This window comes from Quercus suber, unplaced genomic scaffold (assembly GCF_002906115.3).
Source record: "Quercus suber isolate HL8 unplaced genomic scaffold, Cork oak 2.0 scaffold_172, whole genome shotgun sequence".
NCBI lineage: Eukaryota > Viridiplantae > Streptophyta > Magnoliopsida > Fagales > Fagaceae > Quercus > Quercus suber.
The window spans coordinates 793,182-814,244 of record NW_027069632.1 but is presented as its reverse complement, the minus strand read 5'-3'; the positions used below and the strand labels follow the sequence as shown (position 1 = coordinate 814,244).

General features: G+C 34.5%; 2 protein-coding genes across 5 annotated transcripts; one reads left to right on the top strand and one right to left on the bottom strand.

The window, feature by feature from the left end:
• The first annotated feature begins 1,126 nt into the window (after positions 1 to 1,126).
• LOC136069479 (uncharacterized) lies at positions 1,127 to 4,513 on the top strand. 2 transcript variants are annotated; one of them, XM_065778054.1, is made up of 5 exons: positions 1,127 to 2,153; positions 2,316 to 2,473; positions 3,483 to 3,510; positions 3,704 to 3,812; positions 4,083 to 4,513. In XM_065778054.1, exons 1-5 carry the CDS (start codon positions 2,015 to 2,017, stop codon positions 4,162 to 4,164), a joined length of 516 nt encoding a protein of 171 aa, XP_065634126.1. In that variant the 5' UTR covers positions 1,127 to 2,014; the 3' UTR covers positions 4,165 to 4,513. The 2 variants fall into 2 exon arrangements, with proteins under 2 accessions (XP_065634126.1, XP_065634125.1); XM_065778053.1 differs by having other exon boundaries at positions 1,132 to 2,153; positions 2,313 to 2,473.
• Positions 4,514 to 6,174: 1,661 nt separating this feature from the next.
• Positions 6,175 to 18,489, bottom strand: LOC112005165 (uncharacterized). Of its 3 annotated transcripts, none has more exons than XM_024037422.2 (23): positions 18,232 to 18,489; positions 18,032 to 18,102; positions 17,222 to 17,827; positions 16,460 to 16,731; positions 16,194 to 16,265; positions 15,952 to 16,086; positions 14,360 to 14,478; positions 13,974 to 14,279; positions 13,433 to 13,547; positions 13,256 to 13,361; positions 13,055 to 13,168; positions 12,000 to 12,163; positions 11,753 to 11,873; positions 11,360 to 11,584; positions 11,082 to 11,272; positions 10,259 to 10,426; positions 10,038 to 10,143; positions 9,615 to 9,752; positions 8,730 to 8,891; positions 8,444 to 8,647; positions 7,704 to 7,898; positions 7,550 to 7,621; positions 6,175 to 6,818 (listed from the first exon to the last, which is right to left on the bottom strand). In XM_024037422.2, the coding sequence occupies exons 2-23, from the start codon at positions 18,077 to 18,079 to the stop codon at positions 6,666 to 6,668; spliced, it is 3,792 nt and encodes a 1,263-aa protein (XP_023893190.1). In that variant the 5' UTR covers positions 18,080 to 18,102; positions 18,232 to 18,489; the 3' UTR covers positions 6,175 to 6,665. The 3 variants fall into 3 exon arrangements, with proteins under 3 accessions (XP_023893190.1, XP_023893185.1, XP_023893197.1); XM_024037417.2 differs by having other exon boundaries at positions 17,222 to 17,830; positions 18,232 to 18,488; XM_024037429.2 differs by having other exon boundaries at positions 13,433 to 13,520; positions 17,222 to 17,830; positions 18,232 to 18,488.
• Between the last annotated feature and the right edge of the window lie 2,574 nt (positions 18,490 to 21,063).

Below are 21,063 nucleotides of genomic sequence, written 5' to 3'. Positions count from 1 at the left end.
ATGTTTCAACTAGTCTTGGTGAAAAACAAAAAACAAACAAACAAACTAGTTCCTCGAATCTTATTTAAACCTAATCCAAGAGGTGGCACATAATATTCAGGTATTCTATGTTTTATTCCTTGTCCTAATTTAAATATAGTACGATGGCAAGAGAAATGAACATTTAAACCTAATCCAACAAATTTGCTTCTCTAAAGGGATTACGTTTCTTCGATTCGAAGATGCTGCCTCAATAAAATGGTTGGTTGGGAATCTAGCTAATATTATTACGTAGGTTTTAATTAACTTGGACGACAAAGTTGTTGGTACTGTTATCCAGTACAGACGTGAAAGGATCTCTATGAACAGGTGGCTTGTGCATATGTCACAGCACACATCCTACGAAATATGAATATTCGGTCCAGATATAGAGAATTATTTTTATCTTGAGAAAGAAACCATTGGATGAGTTTGTTTTGACCAAAGCAGCACACCTTCTGCTGGACCATTGAGAGGAACAATTCACAGCTACTCGAGAATAGGCGAAAATCTTGTATAAAATTGGGCTGGGCGTATAAGCTATGTGGTCCATATGTTAGTCTCACATAAATTATATAAACTGAGCATTAAATACTTTCTCCTTAGCGATCATACATTTCTAATTGAGCGATGTATCAATTGCAAAATTTTATTAACAATACTTGTTATAGTTTCTAAAAATAAAAAACCAATACTTGTTATAGTTATTTCTGCACAATTTATTTTCATTTAAAAATTAAATTAAATTTGATAATATCCTAATTTGAAATAGATTATGTCACAAAAAGAATAAAGTGAAATAGTCAATTTATAGGTTTATCAAAAAAGAAATAGGGTCCGTTTGGATAGCACTTATTGTTGCTGAAAGTTGCTGAAAACTGATTGTTGCTGAAAACACTGTAGCAAAATAATTTTTAAATGTGTAAATAGTGTTGTGGGACCCACTTTTAATATTAAATATTGCGTGAACAGTGCATGAACAGTGCATGAACAGTATGTGAACAGTAAATTTTGTCCCCCCAAAGTCAAAAATGCCGGCCAAAAAAAAAAAAAAAAATAATTGGAAAGTGTTTTTCAAAACATGTTTTTTTTTTTTTTGGGTAATTACTGATTAGCCTTTTGAGTTTGTGGTGGGACATACTGAATTTATTTCCTTTATTCCAATACATAGTGTTTGTTTTTATAGCTGAGCCTGTGTCTCGTGTACTCGGCATTGAATGTTTGGGGCATGCTGGTTTGCAACTAGGATTGGTTATACAATGAATGCTTGGGTCGGGATTTACTGGATAATGAATTAGTATACTAAGTCTACTGTCTACGGCTGAGCTGATTTTTAGTTCGAGCCGATGTTAAGAATGGTTTAAGTTGTTCTAAAGACTATTATTTGAAGTCATGTTTGTTCTGCAATTTTGTTATCTGAGGTTTACCTCGATGAGGTTTCACATCATCAAAAATTGAAATTGTTATTGATTAAGAGGGTCTGTAGTTTGAGACTGTTGCTCTGAACTTAATTGCCCTCCCATTGGAATGTGAGTCCTGAATTTTGATGTTTATGTTCAAATAGAAATAAATAAATAAATAAATGAAGGGCCCCATTTTCAAATTTGGAGGCATAGCCCGTTGTTAGTCATGAAAATTATCACTACATATCATTATTATGCAATTAAGGGTTTGTCTTGGTTGATTACCACACTAATTTAAGTAGACAGATCTTTGATCCAGCATCATGTGCCGTAAATTAAGTCTGTGCCATCTGCTTATATACTTTAAGATCAATATATATCAAACCTCTTTTGTATGGCACTTCATGCTCTTGAACCTTTAGATAGATGTGCTAGTGAAAATTTTCTGTTTTCTTCCCCCATTTAAAACACCATTCATATAATGTAGTAGAAATAAGTTGCCCTTGTCATCCCCTAATCTTATAGCCTTGTGCAGTGTAGTCGATAAATACTAATGAGTTATGCATTTTTGTGATTCATTGAGAGGATAATATATGCTCACTTCCATGTTGCAACTCCATATCCTCTCCATCTTACTACAGTTGTGCGATCTTCTTAAGTCTAAAGTTCAGTGCGCTGACTTCCTTGAAAAGCTAGAGAGTGCACAGGCGACAGTTCCACAAAATATGACTGGTATGTATGCAAAGATGGCTCCATTTTTTGACTTGTTGCCAAATACGCTAGTCTTTTTGAAGTTCAGCCGTTAGCAACTTTGTGCTTGGATTTATAATAGTTGGCCTTTTCTCATTAAGGCTTGGAATTGGATGCTAAAAATTTATTGTACTGTCACAGAAGAAGGTAATTCTTGGGATATGGTCGGCGAAAAAGATCTATGGGAATGTGAAAGTGACGAATTGGAACAAGAAGACTATGTTCTTGTTAGGCAAGAAGATATAGTGGAGGGTATTGCATGCTTCATGGCTGCATATTTGTTGTCCCTCAAACAGACTAAGGTGTGCCAGGTTTCCACTCTTGGTTAAAATTTGAAGTTTCCTGGATTGATCTTTCCCTAGTTAGCTAACTTATCATTATTATGATCATTATTATTTTTAAAAATTTTAAACAGTATCCAACACTTGTATAACCATCCTTGACTTCAATTGATTTTATGCCATGGCTGTTATTGACCCTTATTATACAACTTATAAGTTATAATGAACTCATGGGAGCCATATTTTAACAATTGTTGGAAATACGATTGGATATAGTTTCCATATCCATTTTCTTCTCTTGTTTTGATCGAAAAAGTTTGATCAATTACCGCTTCTGTTTAAGTGTATCTGTTGGACCACATCTAATGGTTTAAATTTGTACATAGACTTTTGCTATATTAAAAGCCTGCTTGAGTGAGGGTCTCTGGGCATGTTTTGTATCCAAGTGCTTTTTGCGCATGTAAGTATTAACCCTTATACAGCATTCAGCAAATCGATAGTGCACATAGGAAAGAGGTATCATTAAATTAAGATTAGTATGCATGCTAGAGTTTGATTTTCTTTTTAATGACCTCTTCAGAAAATGGCCCTAAGGATCTATTATGGGTTTACAACAACAAAAAGCCTTAGTCCCAAATATTATGGGTTTCATGTTAAAAAGATTTGCAATCCTTTCTAAGTATGGTATTAAAGTTGCTATGTGTTTGAAGATGCAACTTGGATTATAAGTTATGCTATTGTATTTTCCATTATGCGAGATGAAAGCAATGGGGATCATATAATTATATATATGACTTTGTGAAGATCAACGTGTGTTAACATGGTGCTTTATCTGCTTTATTGTTGAACTCAAATTAAAGAATTTGTGAATTTTTTTTTTTCAGTTTTAAATGTGTCACACACAATTTTAATGACAAGGTCTATGCATGTCAACCATGGGTTATAAAAAGAAATTAAGAAGTAAAAAGATGATGATATACTTTCTTCGAAGAATAAAATGTTTTCTAAATGGTTGATGTTTATTTTGCAGGATTTGACCCCTAACCAACTCCAGGATGGTAAGTTTGATTGGCTTTATCCTTTAACTGTTCCGTGCCTATATTTTTCTTCCTAATGTTGTATGATGAATTGAAGAGAAAATTTTCTATAGTTTTCTTTCACCTGTTCATTCCAAGTACAACTTATGTGTAGTTGTAACAATTTTTGTGGCCGTGATGATGGAGTTCTGACATTCTCTATATATTTTTTTAGCCCTTAGCAAGACATTCTCAGTGAAAAAGAAAAAGGGAAAGCTTCGGAAGGCATGGGATGGAAGCAAAGTTATTTATAATGTGGCATCTTGGGGTGCAACTGCTCTAGGGTAGGTTAATTATGTTAAATCCTGCTTATTTATACATGGTCTATATATATTATGCAGTGTGTATTGGTTATTTTATAGTGTAGGCTCCTAGTGCGAAGTGACCTATGTCTTCTGATCAGTACCTTGTCAAGTTCCAAGAATCTTCACTTTGCTCCCACATCTATATTTGATTGATCGCCAATGCCACTATTTAATTGTTATTATTATTTTTTTTTTTTTAGAATTACCTTATCTACTCTTGATCTTTCTTTTCTTTTTTTCCCCTAACAGGATATACCAAAACCCTGTAATTCTAAGGGCTGCAACCAAGGCATTCTGGACTTCTTGTCATGTAATATCAAAGCTTCTCTGATTTGCTTGTGCTGCGTGGAGGAAAATTCCAATGTTAGAATTCTTTGTGGTATTTGTGGTTGTGCTAGATCGGTGTTCCACACGTTGTAACATTAATGCGATTCATTTCATGACCACTGATTAATTAGTTTGTTGACATCATTTTTAATCTTGTAAATATTTCCTTCTTTCGAAGCATTTCCAGAGTGCAATTCAGATTCATTGGAAAAGTTTCATTGTAAGGCTTGCAGTCTTATTCTTACTTGCACTTTTATTAAGGCTACCTCCCTGAGTGCACGGACTTGCATTAGCTAGCAACAGATGTATATATTTGTTGTATTATTATGTTGTCAATAAGTGGCACCGAACAACCGATGGGATTATATTACTTGTAATTAGGTCATGGCTTATCATATGATTCTTAATTAGTGAGCAATTAACCTCTTTAGCATCTGCATTGTAGAACAAATTTAAGTGAAAAATCTGTTTCTGAAATTAAAGAAAGAATAACATGTTTCAACTAGTCTTGGTGAAAAACAAAAAACAAACAAACAAACTAGTTCCTCGAATCTTATTTAAACCTAATCCAAGAGGTGGCACATAATATTCAGGTATTCTATGTTTTATTCCTTGTCCTAATTTAAATATAGTACGATGGCAAGAGAAATGAACATTTAAACCTAATCCAACAAATTTGCTTCTCTAAAGGGATTACGTTTCTTCGATTCGAAGATGCTGCCTCAATAAAATGGTTGGTTGGGAATCTAGCTAATATTATTACGTAGGTTTTAATTAACTTGGACGACAAAGTTGTTGGTACTGTTATCCAGTACAGACGTGAAAGGATCTCTATGAACAGGTGGCTTGTGCATATGTCACAGCACACATCCTACGAAATATGAATATTCGGTCCAGATATAGAGAATTATTTTTATCTTGAGAAAGAAACCATTGGATGAGTTTGTTTTGACCAAAGCAGCACACCTTCTGCTGGACCATTGAGAGGAACAATTCACAGCTACTCGAGAATAGGCGAAAATCTTGTATAAAATTGGGCTGGGCGTATAAGCTATGTGGTCCATATGTTAGTCTCACATAAATTATATAAACTGAGCATTAAATACTTTCTCCTTAGCGATCATACATTTCTAATTGAGCGATGTATCAATTGCAAAATTTTATTAACAATACTTGTTATAGTTTCTAAAAATAAAAAACCAATACTTGTTATAGTTATTTCTGCACAATTTATTTTCATTTAAAAATTAAATTAAATTTGATAATATCCTAATTTGAAATAGATTATGTCACAAAAAGAATAAAGTGAAATAGTCAATTTATAGGTTTATCAAAAAAGAAATAGTCATGATAGCAAAACTTAAATGCAAAAACTTCTTTTCAAAAACATAAATAAATAAATGCAAAAACTTAGGCCGTTGGTTGCTTGTGACAACATTTTTTTTTTTGGGAGAAACGACCTGAGAGGTGCAGGCTCTTTTATAACGTTACTACCAGGTCTAGCTGTTTCTGTTACACAAGGCACGGTCTGAATTCCAACAAAGAGGCTACCCACACATATTTCGCTTAAAGATGCAGTTTTCATTATCCAACCGCTTACCTTGTTTATTGGGTTACGCATGTGCATTCACGTGCAACCTGAACGAGACTAACACCTAAAGCTTTACATGAAACAAGGTGACTTTGCTGGTAATCCTAAGGAAAACAGTAAGCCCTCTAATTGTTTTGGCGATAATATTTTCTAGAAAATGAATCATTTTTCAAAAAGTCTTTTTTTTTAAATATCTCATTTTCCTATGTTTGATAATAACCTTAAATGAGTTAAAAAACAATTTTCTAACTTTCCTCATTTAGCTTATTATGAAATAAAGTTGTTTTCAAAAAAATTTAATGAAAAACAATTTCTAAAAATAAGTTAATACTTTTTATGTTGACCAAAGACAATTTTTCTTTATTTCATTTTTTTGATACGACCAAATACTGAAAAACATAAAAAAACTATTTTTATACAAGGTTTTCATCAAAACAAAAATTGTATTCATAACTATTGATGTGGCATTAAAGGCTTTTAGAAGCTTAATACCCAGAATAGCCCAGTTCATTTTTTTCTCTTTTCAAGAGTGAACATGCCTTGTCTAGTTGACCAGCCAAAAATTTGAGGACAACTATAACATAGTAAAACAGAGGCAAAGCCACTAAAACCATATATGGATATTACAGAGAAAAAAGGCGAAATTTTCCAGTATCTATTTATATTTTCATTATGGAAAATATAGGTAGGTTGAAAAAATGGAATTTTCTAAAGAGAGTAGATTTATGAATCTGGAGCAGCTGAGTTGCTTGCTCCATCTACAAAATTAGCAACCCCAGCAGTCAATGGGACTATATATTTCTGTATGCAGGCCAATGAGATCGTGTACCATCTTGTATCTACCAGGATACATATACTTGAGCCCTTGCTTTTTGATAAGACATGCCTCTTCCCCAAGTCATATTTACATGGGCTCAATAGTAAAATGTATTGTCCTTGTGATTCGGAGCATCCTTACAAAGAATTGATCGGACCTCCATGATAGATCTAGGTGGTTCCAGGTCCTTCTCTTGAACTGCATTTCCCAGTAATTGCTGCATTTGTGAAGCAAAGGTATCATCGAGAATCTGCAAAGTAATGACAGGTCAGACATCAGAAGGGAAAAGTACAGAAAGAAGGTACAATAAAACCACTTCTGACTATAATGACACCAGAAAACTAAGTTACCTACCTGCCAATGACCATACCACACTCAGTGACTCATGAAGCTAAGGTCGCATATTCATAACACCCCCCCCCCCCCCTCCCCCCCCCCCCCCCCCTCTTCCTCCCCAGTAAAAAAGTGGAAAACAAAAACTGTGTAATGCTTCTGGAATTGGGGAGCCCATGGTTCTTAATGTTGACTATGGAGAACCTTGTAGTACATTAGGGAATAACAATATTTGTAACAACCAAGGTAACAGAAACATGCAGTATTTAACAATAAAATGGTCCCTGCAGGAACCAGCTACAACGAGTGTGCCAACAACTTGATTAATTGATTCACACCACATTTTCTAAGCTTGATAAGGTGGTTCTAATGATGTATCTGATTAAATTTTCTGAGTGTCCTTAGATGTAATCTGAAGAAGCCCCCCAATTGACTATAGTTTCCATAAGCAGGCTACTTCAGCAAATGACAGCACACAAAATAATATAATCTAGTCAACTTCTCTTTTTTGATGACTATATCATTGATCATAGACTATACTGCCCAAATCCATGCGAACGGCACCACTACTGTTCTAACTGAAATTTTAAATAAAGCTGTAGTGCTACTACTGATCAATGAAAAAAAAGTGTTAACACTATTACTTACCATTACTGCAATTCGTGAACCTTTATACCATGACCTGTTCTCTTTCCTGTTCTCCAAGAAACTTAAGACATCCTGTAACAAGAAATATAACATTAGCCTTGAGCCTGACTTTGGAAAGTAGTATGACAATAAGATCCAGATGCAATTAACTTACCTGTCCCATCCGATCCCAGTAACCTCGACAGATTGCAATGAAAACATGAGTCTCAAAGATGGTATGGAGATGATTCATTGTATTTGTCAGCTGCTCTTTCAGTGGCTGCATTCTACCCCGTACATCAGATTCCACCACGGTTTCCTTTGAATCTTGAAGAATCTTTTTCAGTTTTGTGGCATTCTGTAACTTTGTCTGGAACAACAAAATAAAGTTAGTAAATCAAGCACACATGGCAGAAATCCTTGCCTAATTTAATTTTATACAAGAAATATTACTCTGAAAAAAGGGAACAAAAACTTGGCTGCCGCAGAATATATGCAGAACAGCAGTAATTTAAGCCTGTACACATCTATTGAGACTATAAATGTAGGTATGCCTATTGGAGTTTATAGGGACACTTTTATTTCAAACAAGAATTACTCATATGTCATCCAGCAAGCTTTATTACAGTAGATAAGCTGCAGAAGGGCCCACAACCTCCACTTTTGAGGATAGCATAAACAAAGACACTTGTACAAGACCAACTTCAGGAACAAAAAATTTGTTGTTGTACATTGCCAAAGATCTTTCATTTTATTGTTAAATTTTTTTTAAAAAATAAATAAAAAAGAAGAAATATCTATCTTTTTGTTTATGTCATTTCATTAACTAAAATATATCTTAGCTTAGGTCCCAAACTACTTCCAAATCATGCAAAATCCAAACAAATCATGTGTCAGTTTCAGGATGATACTCACATTCTCTACAAGTTTCTCCACCACTGCTTGCAGATAATTTCTGAACTTGGCTCTCAACATTACTGTTACCTCACTGAGACGCTCTCCAGGGACTGCATTGTTTCCTCCGTCAGGGATGCATGAACCCCATGACTTGAACTGAACTTCTACCTTGGGGCGCAGGACATCAATCATCCTCTTCATGGAATTCAGTAGAACTCCCAGCTGAAAGGCAACACTAGATTTTCAAACCAGAATAATATACCCAGTTAAAGGAACCTTATAAATTTGGGAAGTTACAACTGACCTCATCAGGAACTACATAGGGGCATACAGAACGTTTGGCAAGTTTCTGGACATACTTTAGGCCAAATTTCTTGGGTGCCATATTTTCCTTCACTGGTGCCAAGACATCTGCATATTGCTTGTCTAAAGCTTCCACTACTGCCTTCTCAACATCAGCAATAGCCTAGTGGAAAACATAATCCAAAAAAGTAAAACAATTTCAGTATTTTTTTATATTTTTATTACTGTTATTTCAATTAACATATGAACAAATTTAGAATCTTGTCTTGCAAGTTCTAGTGCTGCATAAAGGGAATAAGATAATTGGTGACTACCCAAAATGAGTCCACAATTAGATGAGATAAGTTCTCGAGCAAATCCCGTGTTTATCTTGAATAAAGCCAGACAAGGTGATAATGGTTTGGAAATTACAAGAAAGATAGGCTTGGTTTTGATTTGCAATGAAAGACAAAGACGTGAGGAATGCAAATAGCACTGTTGTAAGATAAAAAGAAAGTTCATATATATGTTTTCATTTATTTTTTCTTAGTTATTTCATCTTATTTACGTATTTGTTGTTGTATAAGACTGCTCAGTATTTCACTTGAAGTGTAGGAATAAAAAGCTTAATTTTTAAGCCCTTAACCTCCTCGTTTTGATACCCAGCCTCACTAGTCACTTCAAAGTTCAAATTAAGCCTAGGAATTTTATGAGTCAATAATCAACCAAAAGGCTGGTCACCAGAGTTAGACAATGGTCAGAGACACATAAAAAAAATATGCTTGTAACTCAAATAGATCTTTAAAAAAAAACAAAACCCACAGGGTTAAATAAAGAAAAAGACAGTGATGTCTGAGACCAAATAGAAAAATAAAGATTGAAAGATGAAGAACCCATCTGGACATACATGCTCCAAGCCGAAAATATATTCTGGCCATCGGCAAATGATGATCTCATAGTCGCTCAAAGTTTCTTTCAGTCGGTCATACATGTCATCAACAAAAGGAGTAGTAGAATGTTGTGTCCTAACTCCTGACCATTTTACCTGCAAGTACGAAACTTTCAGATGATTAAGTGCAACTTGAAGAATGTGCAATATAATTGAAGATTCAAGAATTTTAAAGAATCAACTGTCAATATAGTCCCAACATGCTGGTCCCCATCCCCCCAAAACCAAAAAAAAAAAGAAAAGCCCCAAAAAATAACTAACTTGGATGAGTCAAAGTTACTCGATTGCTTTCCATCCAAGCAGTTATGGAGAAGAACCAAAAGGATTTGGCAAGCATAAGAAGTGAATACATATGGTAGTACCATGGTTTAACGCATTTACCTTGTCTAATTTGCAGGACTCGAGCAAAGAGAGACGCTTATCTTGTATCCATACCATAATATACAAGTGGAATAATTCTTTTGCATCAACTCCACCTTTAACAGGACTGAGAAAGAACATAACATTGGGTTAAAACCACACAAAGTAATAACTACTATGATAGTCAAACTCTTGTTCTGCTCTTCTGTGCCATTAAAATAATACAGAAGAAATAATATTACCTGATTTTCCAGCAGGCAAGATCCCTCTGAAAATCTGCTGTAGCAATAACAAGTTCTGCTACAGGAGGTGAAGGGCCCGTGGGGGGGCAAGCAATGAGGAAAGCACGCAATCTGTTGCAAAGCTCGTTGCTGTAGATGCATGCAGACAGATTTGGGAGGTCTAAAAAACTGTACAAAGAAATTCAAAACATTAGAATCCCACTTGCTTGACATGAGAGTGTGAGACAAACCACCAAGAAAATTTTGAACATGTATGCAATAGTGTCAATCTAAGGATGATCCCCCCAGCCAAGAGTGTGTTTGCAAATCATATCAATCAAGCGAGTGCAACACTCTTTAAAAAAGTCATTAGAATCAAGGAACTTAAGGAGTTGATAATATTTTTTGTTATGGGTAAGGAACTTAAGGAGTTGATAATATATCAAAAGCAATAATAATAATGATAATGATGATGATTATATATTACTGCTGCTTCTACCACTATAATAATGATAATAATAATTATTATTTAAGATCATAAGGAAAAAAATAAATCAAGGCTTTTGTTTACTTTTTTAAGGTTGACTATATATCAATCTTGAATGGAACATTTCAGTTTGCTGAGAATCAAATTGTTCCATTTAAATTTCTGCAACAGTACAGTAAAGCCAAACTTTGCAGGCATGTGCTGTAAAATGTGAGATCGTAAATTTGAAAGTGAAAGATGGACTAATAAGAGACAAACCAATATATTGCACATTATGATGCACGGTTACATGACTATCATCATCTTAGATTTTTGCACAATTCAGGTATCAATGCATTGATTAGTTGAGGAACGTACCTGGGAAGAATGTGTTGATTATGGATCTCAATATCAGTAAAAATTTCATTCCTAATGTTCATGCACAGTGATATCATCTTCTGGTAAGCAGTAGACATAGTAACATTATCCATTAAAATGCCTTCATTATTGCCGGTAACGTATTCATCTGTCTCAGCCAAATGTCTTCTTGATCTCTTCTTTGAAGCAACCTGGGGAGATACTAACTCTGAGTAAACAGATAAATGTACAACTCAAGCAAGCATCAAAATGAAAAATGTTGGTTCAGTCTCTCAGACCTGAAAATAATGGCATAAAGCAGTCTGAGCCTCAGGAGACAAGATGTCATGAAGAAGTGTATATAATTTAACAGCAGGTTCCAGTGCAGGTGCTGCTAGCCCAGTTGCAGGCTTGAAAACCTCCATAATACCCGAGGGCAATGATTCATCAAGTGACTTGTAATTCTCAAAAACTAAGGAGAATATCTGTTCAATTTGATCCTTAGTTTCTCCTAAAATTCGATTCTGATGAGGCAACCAGAGATCATGCAAATTTGTGTTAGGAGAGATATATGGATCAGGCTGAGAACTATTAACCAAAAACAATGTTAATATTGCAGAAAAGCATCTTGGAAAAGAACATAACAATCAGAACAATCATCACATGCTTTAAACTGGAAAGCAGATTTGTACCTCTTGATGACTCAATATGTTCTTGCTGTGGCCTTTCATAAGAACGGGCATTAACAATTCATACACCAAGTTGAGGCAGTCAGCTGTTGGTGTAGCTACATCCATGACATAAGAAAGGTATCTATTCACATGGCACATTGAAACATAATTTGAGTAAATAGCCAACCATAACAAGTGGTGGTAACTTTTATTGCATAGCCTACTATTTTCAATATCAAAAAGCAATTAACATTAACACATCAATTACCTCAGTTTGGTGTATACTTCAGAAACCCCATAATATGAGGCAAACTCTGTTAAGAGCCACTTCCATGGGCCATGCAACAATAGGTTTCTTTGTTGAAAATGCTGAACCTTCATAGCAACCTCCAAAACTAGATCATATGCAACTGTTTCTGCAACAGAGCCACACTGGGACCAAAGGAATAGCATATAATATCATCAAGCTATTCAGTAAGCCATGACATAATAAAAAGAATAAATGTTCCTACTCTCTTCAAATGTAAAGATTGGTGTGTTTCTATTCTTTATAAATATTTTGTATAGACACCCTACGTGCATAAAGTATCTCCTAAAATATTATTATCTATATATTAAAAAAATATACACATTCCCACTTTCAAATACTGAACAATCATTCTTCATACAACTACTCTTCTCTTCTTTTTTATGGATTTGGGTGAGGGAATATCTTTAATAATCAAGGAACTTTTTCTTTGAGTACAGGCTGCCAATCTCTCATTGTAAATAAGGGGGTAAGCCTATAATTATCTAAATGAAGAGACAATAGAAATATCAAGACAAAGACTGCAGCTACTTACCACTTCAATTATAGAATTTGGGTGATACTGATATTACAGCATTTCACAATACCCAAAGATACAATATATCTCAATATGCTCAGGTAAGTTAAAATTCTACCATGATTAACCATCAATTTCAAAATTAATTACTCCCTCTGCCCCATAATGAGTAGGTTTATGTAAATGCAAACATTTTAAATTTTAACATAACTTTCCAAATTTGCCCCTTTAGAAGTAATCGGCACACAAATTGTGGCGCACACAATATGGGAAGTAATATTTTGATTTGTGGAATGAACATTAAAGGAAAATTTTTACAGCAAGTAATCACAAGGTCATATCTTCATTAATACATAGCATGTCTCACATCCCGATCTTTCACTAAATGATCATCTATGTTAGCAACCTTGTACCATGATTCAGTTAAGACAACAGCTTACAGGCAGCTTTTGTTAGAAATGGTTAGTACATTTGAAGACTACTCCAAGGGGTTACTCACCTTGGGATGACTATTATCATCTGAAACAGTTGAATAGTTTATATACATCTGTATCTTGCCCACAAGCTCATGCTCTGGCTCGCGATAAACAGACCACCAGCGTAGCTTGTCAGCCTGCATTCAACTCTAGTATCAGCCTTCTATCTCAACAATTTTCAGAAAAATGTCCTTAAATCTAATGTCAGGGCAAAATAATATTACCGGGTCATCAGCAATAGTAGCCACTTGAACAAGGACACGGCCAAAATGCTTCCCCTTGGAATCCTGAACTTCGACTAGCAGATCATCTCCTATACTATCTGGAAAGCTGTAGAGTTGTCAGCGTCTTTCTCAAGAAAATTTAGAAATAGAAAGAATAAAAGCAGGAAGAGAACGTACAAGATATGCATATCACCAGCTCCAGGTTGCGTTCGGATGGCATCTTCTTCAGGTGAACTTTTCAGCCTTAACAGACAAGAGTACGTTTCTGATAACATTTGCACGGGGGGGAACCCTTTAAGTCGCAGTATTCAGAAGAAAATTAAAAGAGAATGAACCAAGAAAGATATTAAACAGTGCTACAAATAAAGGGTCTAAACATCACATCAATGCAAATATGTCATTTATAGGTTTAATCACAGGGGCAACTCATAGCAATTCTGAAATTGTAACAAACTTGTCATTTGTGAAGTTTAGTCTAGCCAGAAATGGAAAATTAGTCTACTAAAGCACACAATGCAATTTGCACGGTACCACATTCTTATACTGTGTTTTCTAAACATAGATATACCTGAATGGTTTTCTATCCTTTTAATTTTAGGCGATTTTCTTTTCTTTTAATGAAATAGTTATTTATGCCACCCTTCCCCCCAAAAAAAAGTCTAAATCAGCAGCTAATTCATCTTGTATGACAAATCGATAAAGCACATAGTTTGCATACCTTGCACAGCTTCATATGATGTTGAGCTGCTGCGTAGAGTTGTTACACCATTTTTGAGGAGTCCAGACACCTGTTTTATATACTTTGTACTGGCGTGCACATATGCCAAGCTCTGACGTGAAAAAGAACGATTTGCAGGTAGACGTGGTGCAACACGAATTTTTCTTAAAGCTTGCCATCCAGAAGCAAGTGTTGACTGCAAATTAGAGAGGTGATATTGAATGGTTTCCAACTTAATTACTGGTGCCCTAAAGGATGTGATACTACAGCCAGTAGGTGGGTCAAGGGACATCTTCACTTTACGCACTGCACAATCAACAAGATTTTAGGAACATTCCCTTATAAGCTTGAATGACAAGAGTGCCAAAGCTGAGGATAAAAACTACCTTGCACCCTCATCTTGCCAATATTTTTCTTAGGCTTTGGAGCAACCCCCTCACTGGTAAGCTCTGAAGTTTGCTTCTTCATTAGTTCATCTTCTGATTGTAATAGTACTTGCCGTAATCTACAAATATATTATTTTAAGAGTAAGCATAAAGTGTCAAAAGGAATAACCATGAAAATGTTTCTGTATGTTATTTGGAAAGTTTACACAATGTGCAACATCAGAGAATCATTCAATGGAAAATAGTTGAATTTCTATGCCGTTGAATGTAGTAGACAAATGTTAGCTGCAAGGAGAAAGTGTGAGGGAGGAACACAGTCTTTTTTTTTTTTTTTTTAAACGTAATAAGACTCAATAAGACTCAAGGAGTATGCATAGAAAGGAAAGCCCAAACAAAATAACAAAAAATATTTACAAAATAAAATTAATGGAAGCTTAGGGTGTCCAGGAACTCTAGAAAGTTCGTGGTAGAAGAAGAATGAGAAATTGAGGTCCAACCACATACAGTCTTCAGGAATGAGAACTTCATCTTTGCCAAATTCAACTCTTTCCCCCCAAAGCAACAGACATTTCATTCTCTAGAGACACCACATTAAGCCCAAAGGAATGGCTATCCAAATCTCCCCATTGCTTCTTCTTCCAAAACACCCCTTCCAACCTGGAAACATTTTAAGACTGAAGAAGGTATAACCAATAGAATCCAAACAGACAGAAAAAGATGAACCACACTCTCTCAATGGTTCTTGCACATAAAGCACCAATCCATAAGTGTCAACCCTCATCTCCTTAAATTATCGATAGTCAACATTTCTAATACTGCACACCATGGAAAAAATAAAACACGTGGAGGCACCCTAACTTTCCAAATGCTCTCTCAATACCTTGTAGTAGTTCTTCACTTGTAAGCCTTTAAAATTTGAAGGAATGCATGGGACACGGTTGGAATTAAAACGACATGTGGGAGTAAATACATTTTAAGCACTACCACTTTGATCCAGTGATTTCAAATATGTACTTCCTGAAAAAGTAGAGTACTGACTTGTAAAGTAAGAACAAACTAAATGAGTTTTGATTACTGAGGAGAAACTAAACCAAGGCAAGGGTGTTAAGATTCCCAATTAGTCATGGTAAGAATTATTTAGATATTTTATCAAATAAATAATTATTTAGATATCAATGGAACTAACAAACTAAGAATCTTATGCCAATAAATAAACTATGAATAGTGGTTGGTCACAAGCAAGTAATGTTTAAGATGTTGGGAGCTTAATGATTTTTTCTAACTTGCCAATGAGGAGATGCGATTAAGTTCGTCCCTACATTGAATAGAATATATATATACATATATATTGGTGCAATAAGATGCAGAAGAGCCAGACGGCTAAGGAAGGCTGGAAAGGATATATACTATAGTCCATTAAGAAGCAACAGAAGTCCAAAATACAGTTTCTTATATGATGAAACCATAGAGAAAATTTTTTGTTCTTGGCCACAAACATTTAGGATATGGATTATTACAAATATAAAACTAAACTCAAAACTAGCTTGAATTGGTGGCATTATAGACGAATAACAAGAAGAGACTGAACCCACCCGAAAGCATCCCGTAACAGAGCACATTCATTGTCCAAGAACATGGGGGCTTCCATGCACTCCATTGCCCATGCATGTAGGCAAAGTCGCGCGCATGCATCATATGCAATCACAGCATGCCATGGCCCTAGAGCACTGAATTTGATTTAAAAATCAAAAAGAACAGTTAAAGATCACATTTAATAATAGGAATAGGACTCTAGGCTTATCATCAGCTCCATCTATGGTGTTCAAAGAGATACCTTGCATGAAATGTTGGGAGGCGGGCTAGATATGAACCTGAAGATGCACCTGCTTCGGAACCAGCTGTAGTTCTGTCAACAGATAAAATAACAAAATGGTTAATTTCCCAAATTTATGACAAAAATTAAAGTGTTTAGACGTTAAAGCACACAAATATAATGTGCCGCAAATGAATATGTCTTTTCAAGACCTCAAGTGTAATGTGCATCCCAAAAACACACTTGCATACAGCTTTTGCCAAAAAGAACAATTAAAGAACACTAACCTTACAAACTGGTCAGCATTCCTATTTACAGTATCATTCTCTGGCTTAACAGTAAATGTGGTTTCTGATGTATTCCAATCATTTTTGTTTGAGATTTTACTTGAACCTGGTACATATGGTGTACTATGTACTCTAGATACTGGACTTCTATCAGCAGCTTGCTTAATTTCATGAGTGGAACCATCAATAGGAGGTGCACTGGGAATATCATCATCATCATCATCATCATCATCAGAGAACTTATCAGTCCGCAAGTTTCTCAAATGTGAATCCTGTAAAATATAACAATTTAGCAAAGACAGTAAATAAGATTCAATTGATAGTATGGATGCATGTGCAGAACGTGAAAAGAATTCAAATTAACAAGATAGTTTGCATATATCATACTAGTGCTAATAAAGGAAACAGTTACATTACAAACCTTGAGTCTAATAATGATACATATTTCAATATAATATAAGAGTTTAAATTGCTTTGTGGCCCACCTAAGAATAGTTTAAAAGAGCGAAAAGCTAGGCCTCATTAATACAATCAAAATGATTTCTGCAAGACAAGGAACCAATAGAAACTGATATATAAAAAAAGGGGGTTTAAGATCATCATCAACCATATTTCTAAATTAGGACTACATTGGGATGCTATTCTCGAAATCTAAACCCATAACATCCAAAAAATTATGTACAATCCATAACACAACAACAACAGATAGTACACCAACACAAGCTCCAAAACATAATATAAGCTCCAAAAGTATTTACAAACCTTGTCAGCGGCACTTTCCACATTCACCTGCGATGGCACACTAGAAGCATATCCCCCAGAAACATAAGCTCTACCCCGAGGCACAGCCCCATTGATGCTTCCCACTTGTGTAGAAGAAAACTCCGAGCTAGCAGCAGAATCTGATGACTCATCCTCCGTATAACCATTCCGCCCAACAGGGTACCTCCCATTTCCCCTCACCAACCTCTCCGCCAAATTCCCACGTCTTCCTACCACCGTTTCCATCGATGAACTAACATCAGAATACATGTAATCACTACCATAACGCGCTTGCCTCTGCCCCGGGTTTCCATACCTATGAGCAGTCGCATTAGGTACCCTCTCGTCTTGTGGAGATGATTCCAACGAGTACCTACCCCCATACACCTCCTCCTCAGATTCAGTACTCATATCTTTCTCAGAATTAGACCCACTATCATCTACATCACCAGGTATCGTTCTCGATACTGGAATGGCATTCATAGGTAAATGTCCACTTCTAAATTTAGATGGAGGTGGCAATCCAAATCCCCGGCTGCCACCATTTCGAATGCCAGCAATAGGGTCAATCCTGGGTCTCATATTTGAATTTGATAATGTAACTTCCTTCTGATTAGAAAACAAAACCAGAGATTAATTTCTTCTTACTTTGAAAAAAAACAAAAACTAAAAGCAATTTCCATAACCAGATCCTATTATCCTACTACACTACAAGCAAGCAAATTTTACTGAGTAAAAATTAATGAAAATAAGCTATAAAAAAAATTAAGTGAAAATAAGAAAATAGGAATTGAGTTTGTGAAAACTGACCTCTCTAACCCAACGAAGGGCATTCTTATCAAGTCCTTCAGTGAACATTATCCCTAGGTATTTATCTTCACCTAAACCAAAAAAAAAAAAAATCTCAGATACAATTTAAACACAGAAAAAATTATAGTAAAACTAAATAAACAAAGAAATCAGAAGCTATAAACACAGAGATTTTAGTACTCAAACGAAAACGAACTCACATATGAATCGAGCTTAAGGTTTTCACAGCTGAAATAGCCAAGCAAAGCGCAATGCTAAACGAAACTTTGAGACTTACACAGAGAGAGAGAGAGAGAGAGAGAGAGAGAGAGAGAGAAACCTAGTATATAAAAGGAAGGGTTCGAGAGATTTGAGAGAATGAAAAAGGTTTTACTTAGCGATAAAGCTATCTCTGCGCAGCTCAGAGAGACTGATCAGTGAGATTTGTTTGTGAGGTTTGGTACTTTAGTAGTTTTTGTTACTCTCTTTCACTGAACTTTTTTTTTTTAATGTTTTTGGTTTTTTTTTTTTTTTTTGGGTAGATTCTCTCTTTCAAATTAAAAATCCACCGATGATGTCGGTTCAGAATATACGTCGTCGTGTCGTCAACGAAATAATCATAAGACGCAATGTTTACCCAAAAAAATAAAATTTCAAAAAAAAAAATCCTATATTTTGATAGTTTACTTTACATCTTCAAAAATAACAAATTAATAAAAAAAAATTAAGAACAACAAATTAAACCTTTAAATTGTAAATAATTAAATATAAATATTATAGTTTTAAATATAATAAATTAAACCCTAAGCATTAGGTTTTAAATAGTAACAAATTTAATAGTGAGTCTTATTGTGTTTGAGGTTTTAATATTTTCTAAATATTAAATTCATTATTTTTAGAAATCTCAAAAACATTTTGTTACAGATTTAAGATGTTAAGTCAAGCTTTCATCCAATGTTTGAGTAAATAAAATGATACAAAAATGACACGTGATTATTTTAAAAATCATATTATGACCATGTCGCTTCCTTTCGTACATAAAAATTAAGACAAGTCAAATTCTAATTTATTAGTACATTTGAGTTTTAATGCCTAATTTATTAATTTTAAAATCACATGATTGAATTTTTTTTTTTTTTTTACATACTATAATTTTTCTAAAACAATGAGAAATTAATGAAACAGAAAATCCTAAGTAGTCCGCAAATAAAGCGCACGTAGGTGAGATTAGGCAGTGAGGGCATGAAAAAAAGTAACGGGTAGTTGACGTGGCAAAGTGGAACTCCGTTTTTTTCTTTTTTTTTTTATGAGACTCCGTTTTTTTCTTAACTATTACTATTAAAAAACATTAAATAGTCGAACGTTGTAGTGGGAACACTTTTACTCTAAATTCCCGCTAGTACACAAGTCACATGGGAATGGTCGGTCCCACTTTTGGCCCATACTTTTCTTCTTTCTTAACTGTGTACAATTATGTGTCACTGTGTCTGTGTTTGCCGTGTAATCCTCGTGGGTTATAAATAATTCTATAATGTTTTGTTTGTTAACAACAATAATTTTGAGGAATGAAGGTTCTATAGTAAAAGAAATGCTATGTTCACAGGGTACATGTGGTTTCCGTTGGTAACAAGTAACAACCAAGCTTTTATGCAAAATCTACGGCTATGTTAGAATCTGTGGACTAGTCACAGACTACAATTTTTATCATCCACTTATTCCACGTTGGCGGCGAAAAATGATAAGGGTATGAACTTTAATTTGAATTTTTTTGAATATGTCAGTATGACACAGCTGGAGAATATGCTTCTTTTTTTTTTTTTTTCTTTTTCTTTTTTTCCATTTCATTATTTGCTACTAGTACTATAATTGTTTATTGTTGGTTGTGTTATTACTACCTTCTTGACTATAGGCCAACAAACTTTAGCACTTTTTTCCTTTTTTTGATAAATGCAAACCTTAGCACTTTAGCATATTAATAATCCTAGTAATTGAGACTTTCCAGCAAATAAAAAATAAAAACTAATTAATAAAACCTAATAAAGTAACGGATGAAGATTACTATCACCTAAAAGCTTTTTAGGTAACTTCATTTATGGAGTTTCCTAAATCTTTATCCTTAAAATGAATAGATTGAATTTTGTTACGCTATTAATAATCGTTACTAATACTATTTTGGTATCTATTTAAATTATTAGATAGAATTTTAAGAAAGCCATAATGTAATTATCTTTAAAAAATTTAGAAAATCTTAGTACAGTATCATTTTAAGGGAGTTGAGGAAAAGAAAATATATAAAGTAACTTAAAGGTAGGATGTAGTATTCTATGTACTAGTACTAGTACTAGTACTATAATTGAAAAAAAAAAAAAAAAAAAGACTCACAAATCACAACATCCACCTAAAAATAAAATGACTTACAACATGTGAAGTCCACAGCATGTAGTCTATATAAATTGTGAGACAACAATTGCATAAAATCAATGTATAAGATAGATTATGTCGGTTTAGATTTCAACTATAAGACACTAAATAGTTCTTTAACTTATGTGGGTTTTAAATTTCCAAATATCCTATGATTACAATTTTTGTGTCACGACTTTTATTATAACTTTAATGTAGTCTATTGTGAGTGGTAAACAAGCACTTTCACATTACTCCACTTTTTCTCTGGCACTCACACTTCACGGCATTATAATTTTGATAATAGTTAATGCACAAAAAAGGTATAACTAAACTTTATAATCTCATAACTCCCTTTTCAAATTGGCTGGCAGCCTCATGCAAGCTTCCACAAAAGGAGACATTCCTTACTGCCTAGCCAAGTAGTTGCAGAACAAAATCGAAAGAAAAAGGACAGAAAGTCATTGACATTGACTTCAATTGTAGTAGCTCAATTGCAGAACAAAAAATTGACAACGACTATTGTAGCTGCTCTCCCTTCAAATGATCCTCCATAATAATTTGGTCCACATCATTATGCCCCGTCCACGAGTCTAATAAATTTATCGACCGTTTGAGCAAAATTTTCCCTGGTCCAAAGCTAACTTGCAATT

What these genes read in the sequence shown, in the direction of transcription:
- LOC112005165 (XM_024037417.2), bottom strand. Translation starts at nt 18,079, where the DNA reads ATGTTCACTGAAGGACTTGATAAGAATGCCCTTCGTTGGGTTAGAGAG. An exon ending in GCTGGTGATATGCATATCTT is followed by an intron (nt 13,362 to 13,432) that starts GTACGTTCTCTT and finishes ACAACTCTACAG; the next exon opens with CTTTCCAGATAGTATAGGAG. An exon ending in ACATATTGAGTCATCAAGAG is followed by an intron (nt 11,585 to 11,752) that starts GTACAAATCTGC and finishes TTGCCTCATCAG; the next exon opens with AATCGAATTTTAGGAGAAAC.
- LOC136069479 (XM_065778053.1), top strand. Translation starts at nt 2,015, where the DNA reads ATGCTCACTTCCATGTTGCAACTCCATATCCTCTCCATCTTACTACAG. An exon ending in TGTCCCTCAAACAGACTAAG is followed by an intron (nt 2,474 to 3,482) that starts GTGTGCCAGGTT and finishes TTTATTTTGCAG; the next exon opens with GATTTGACCCCTAACCAACT. An exon ending in CCCTAACCAACTCCAGGATG is followed by an intron (nt 3,511 to 3,703) that starts GTAAGTTTGATT and finishes ATATTTTTTTAG; the next exon opens with CCCTTAGCAAGACATTCTCA.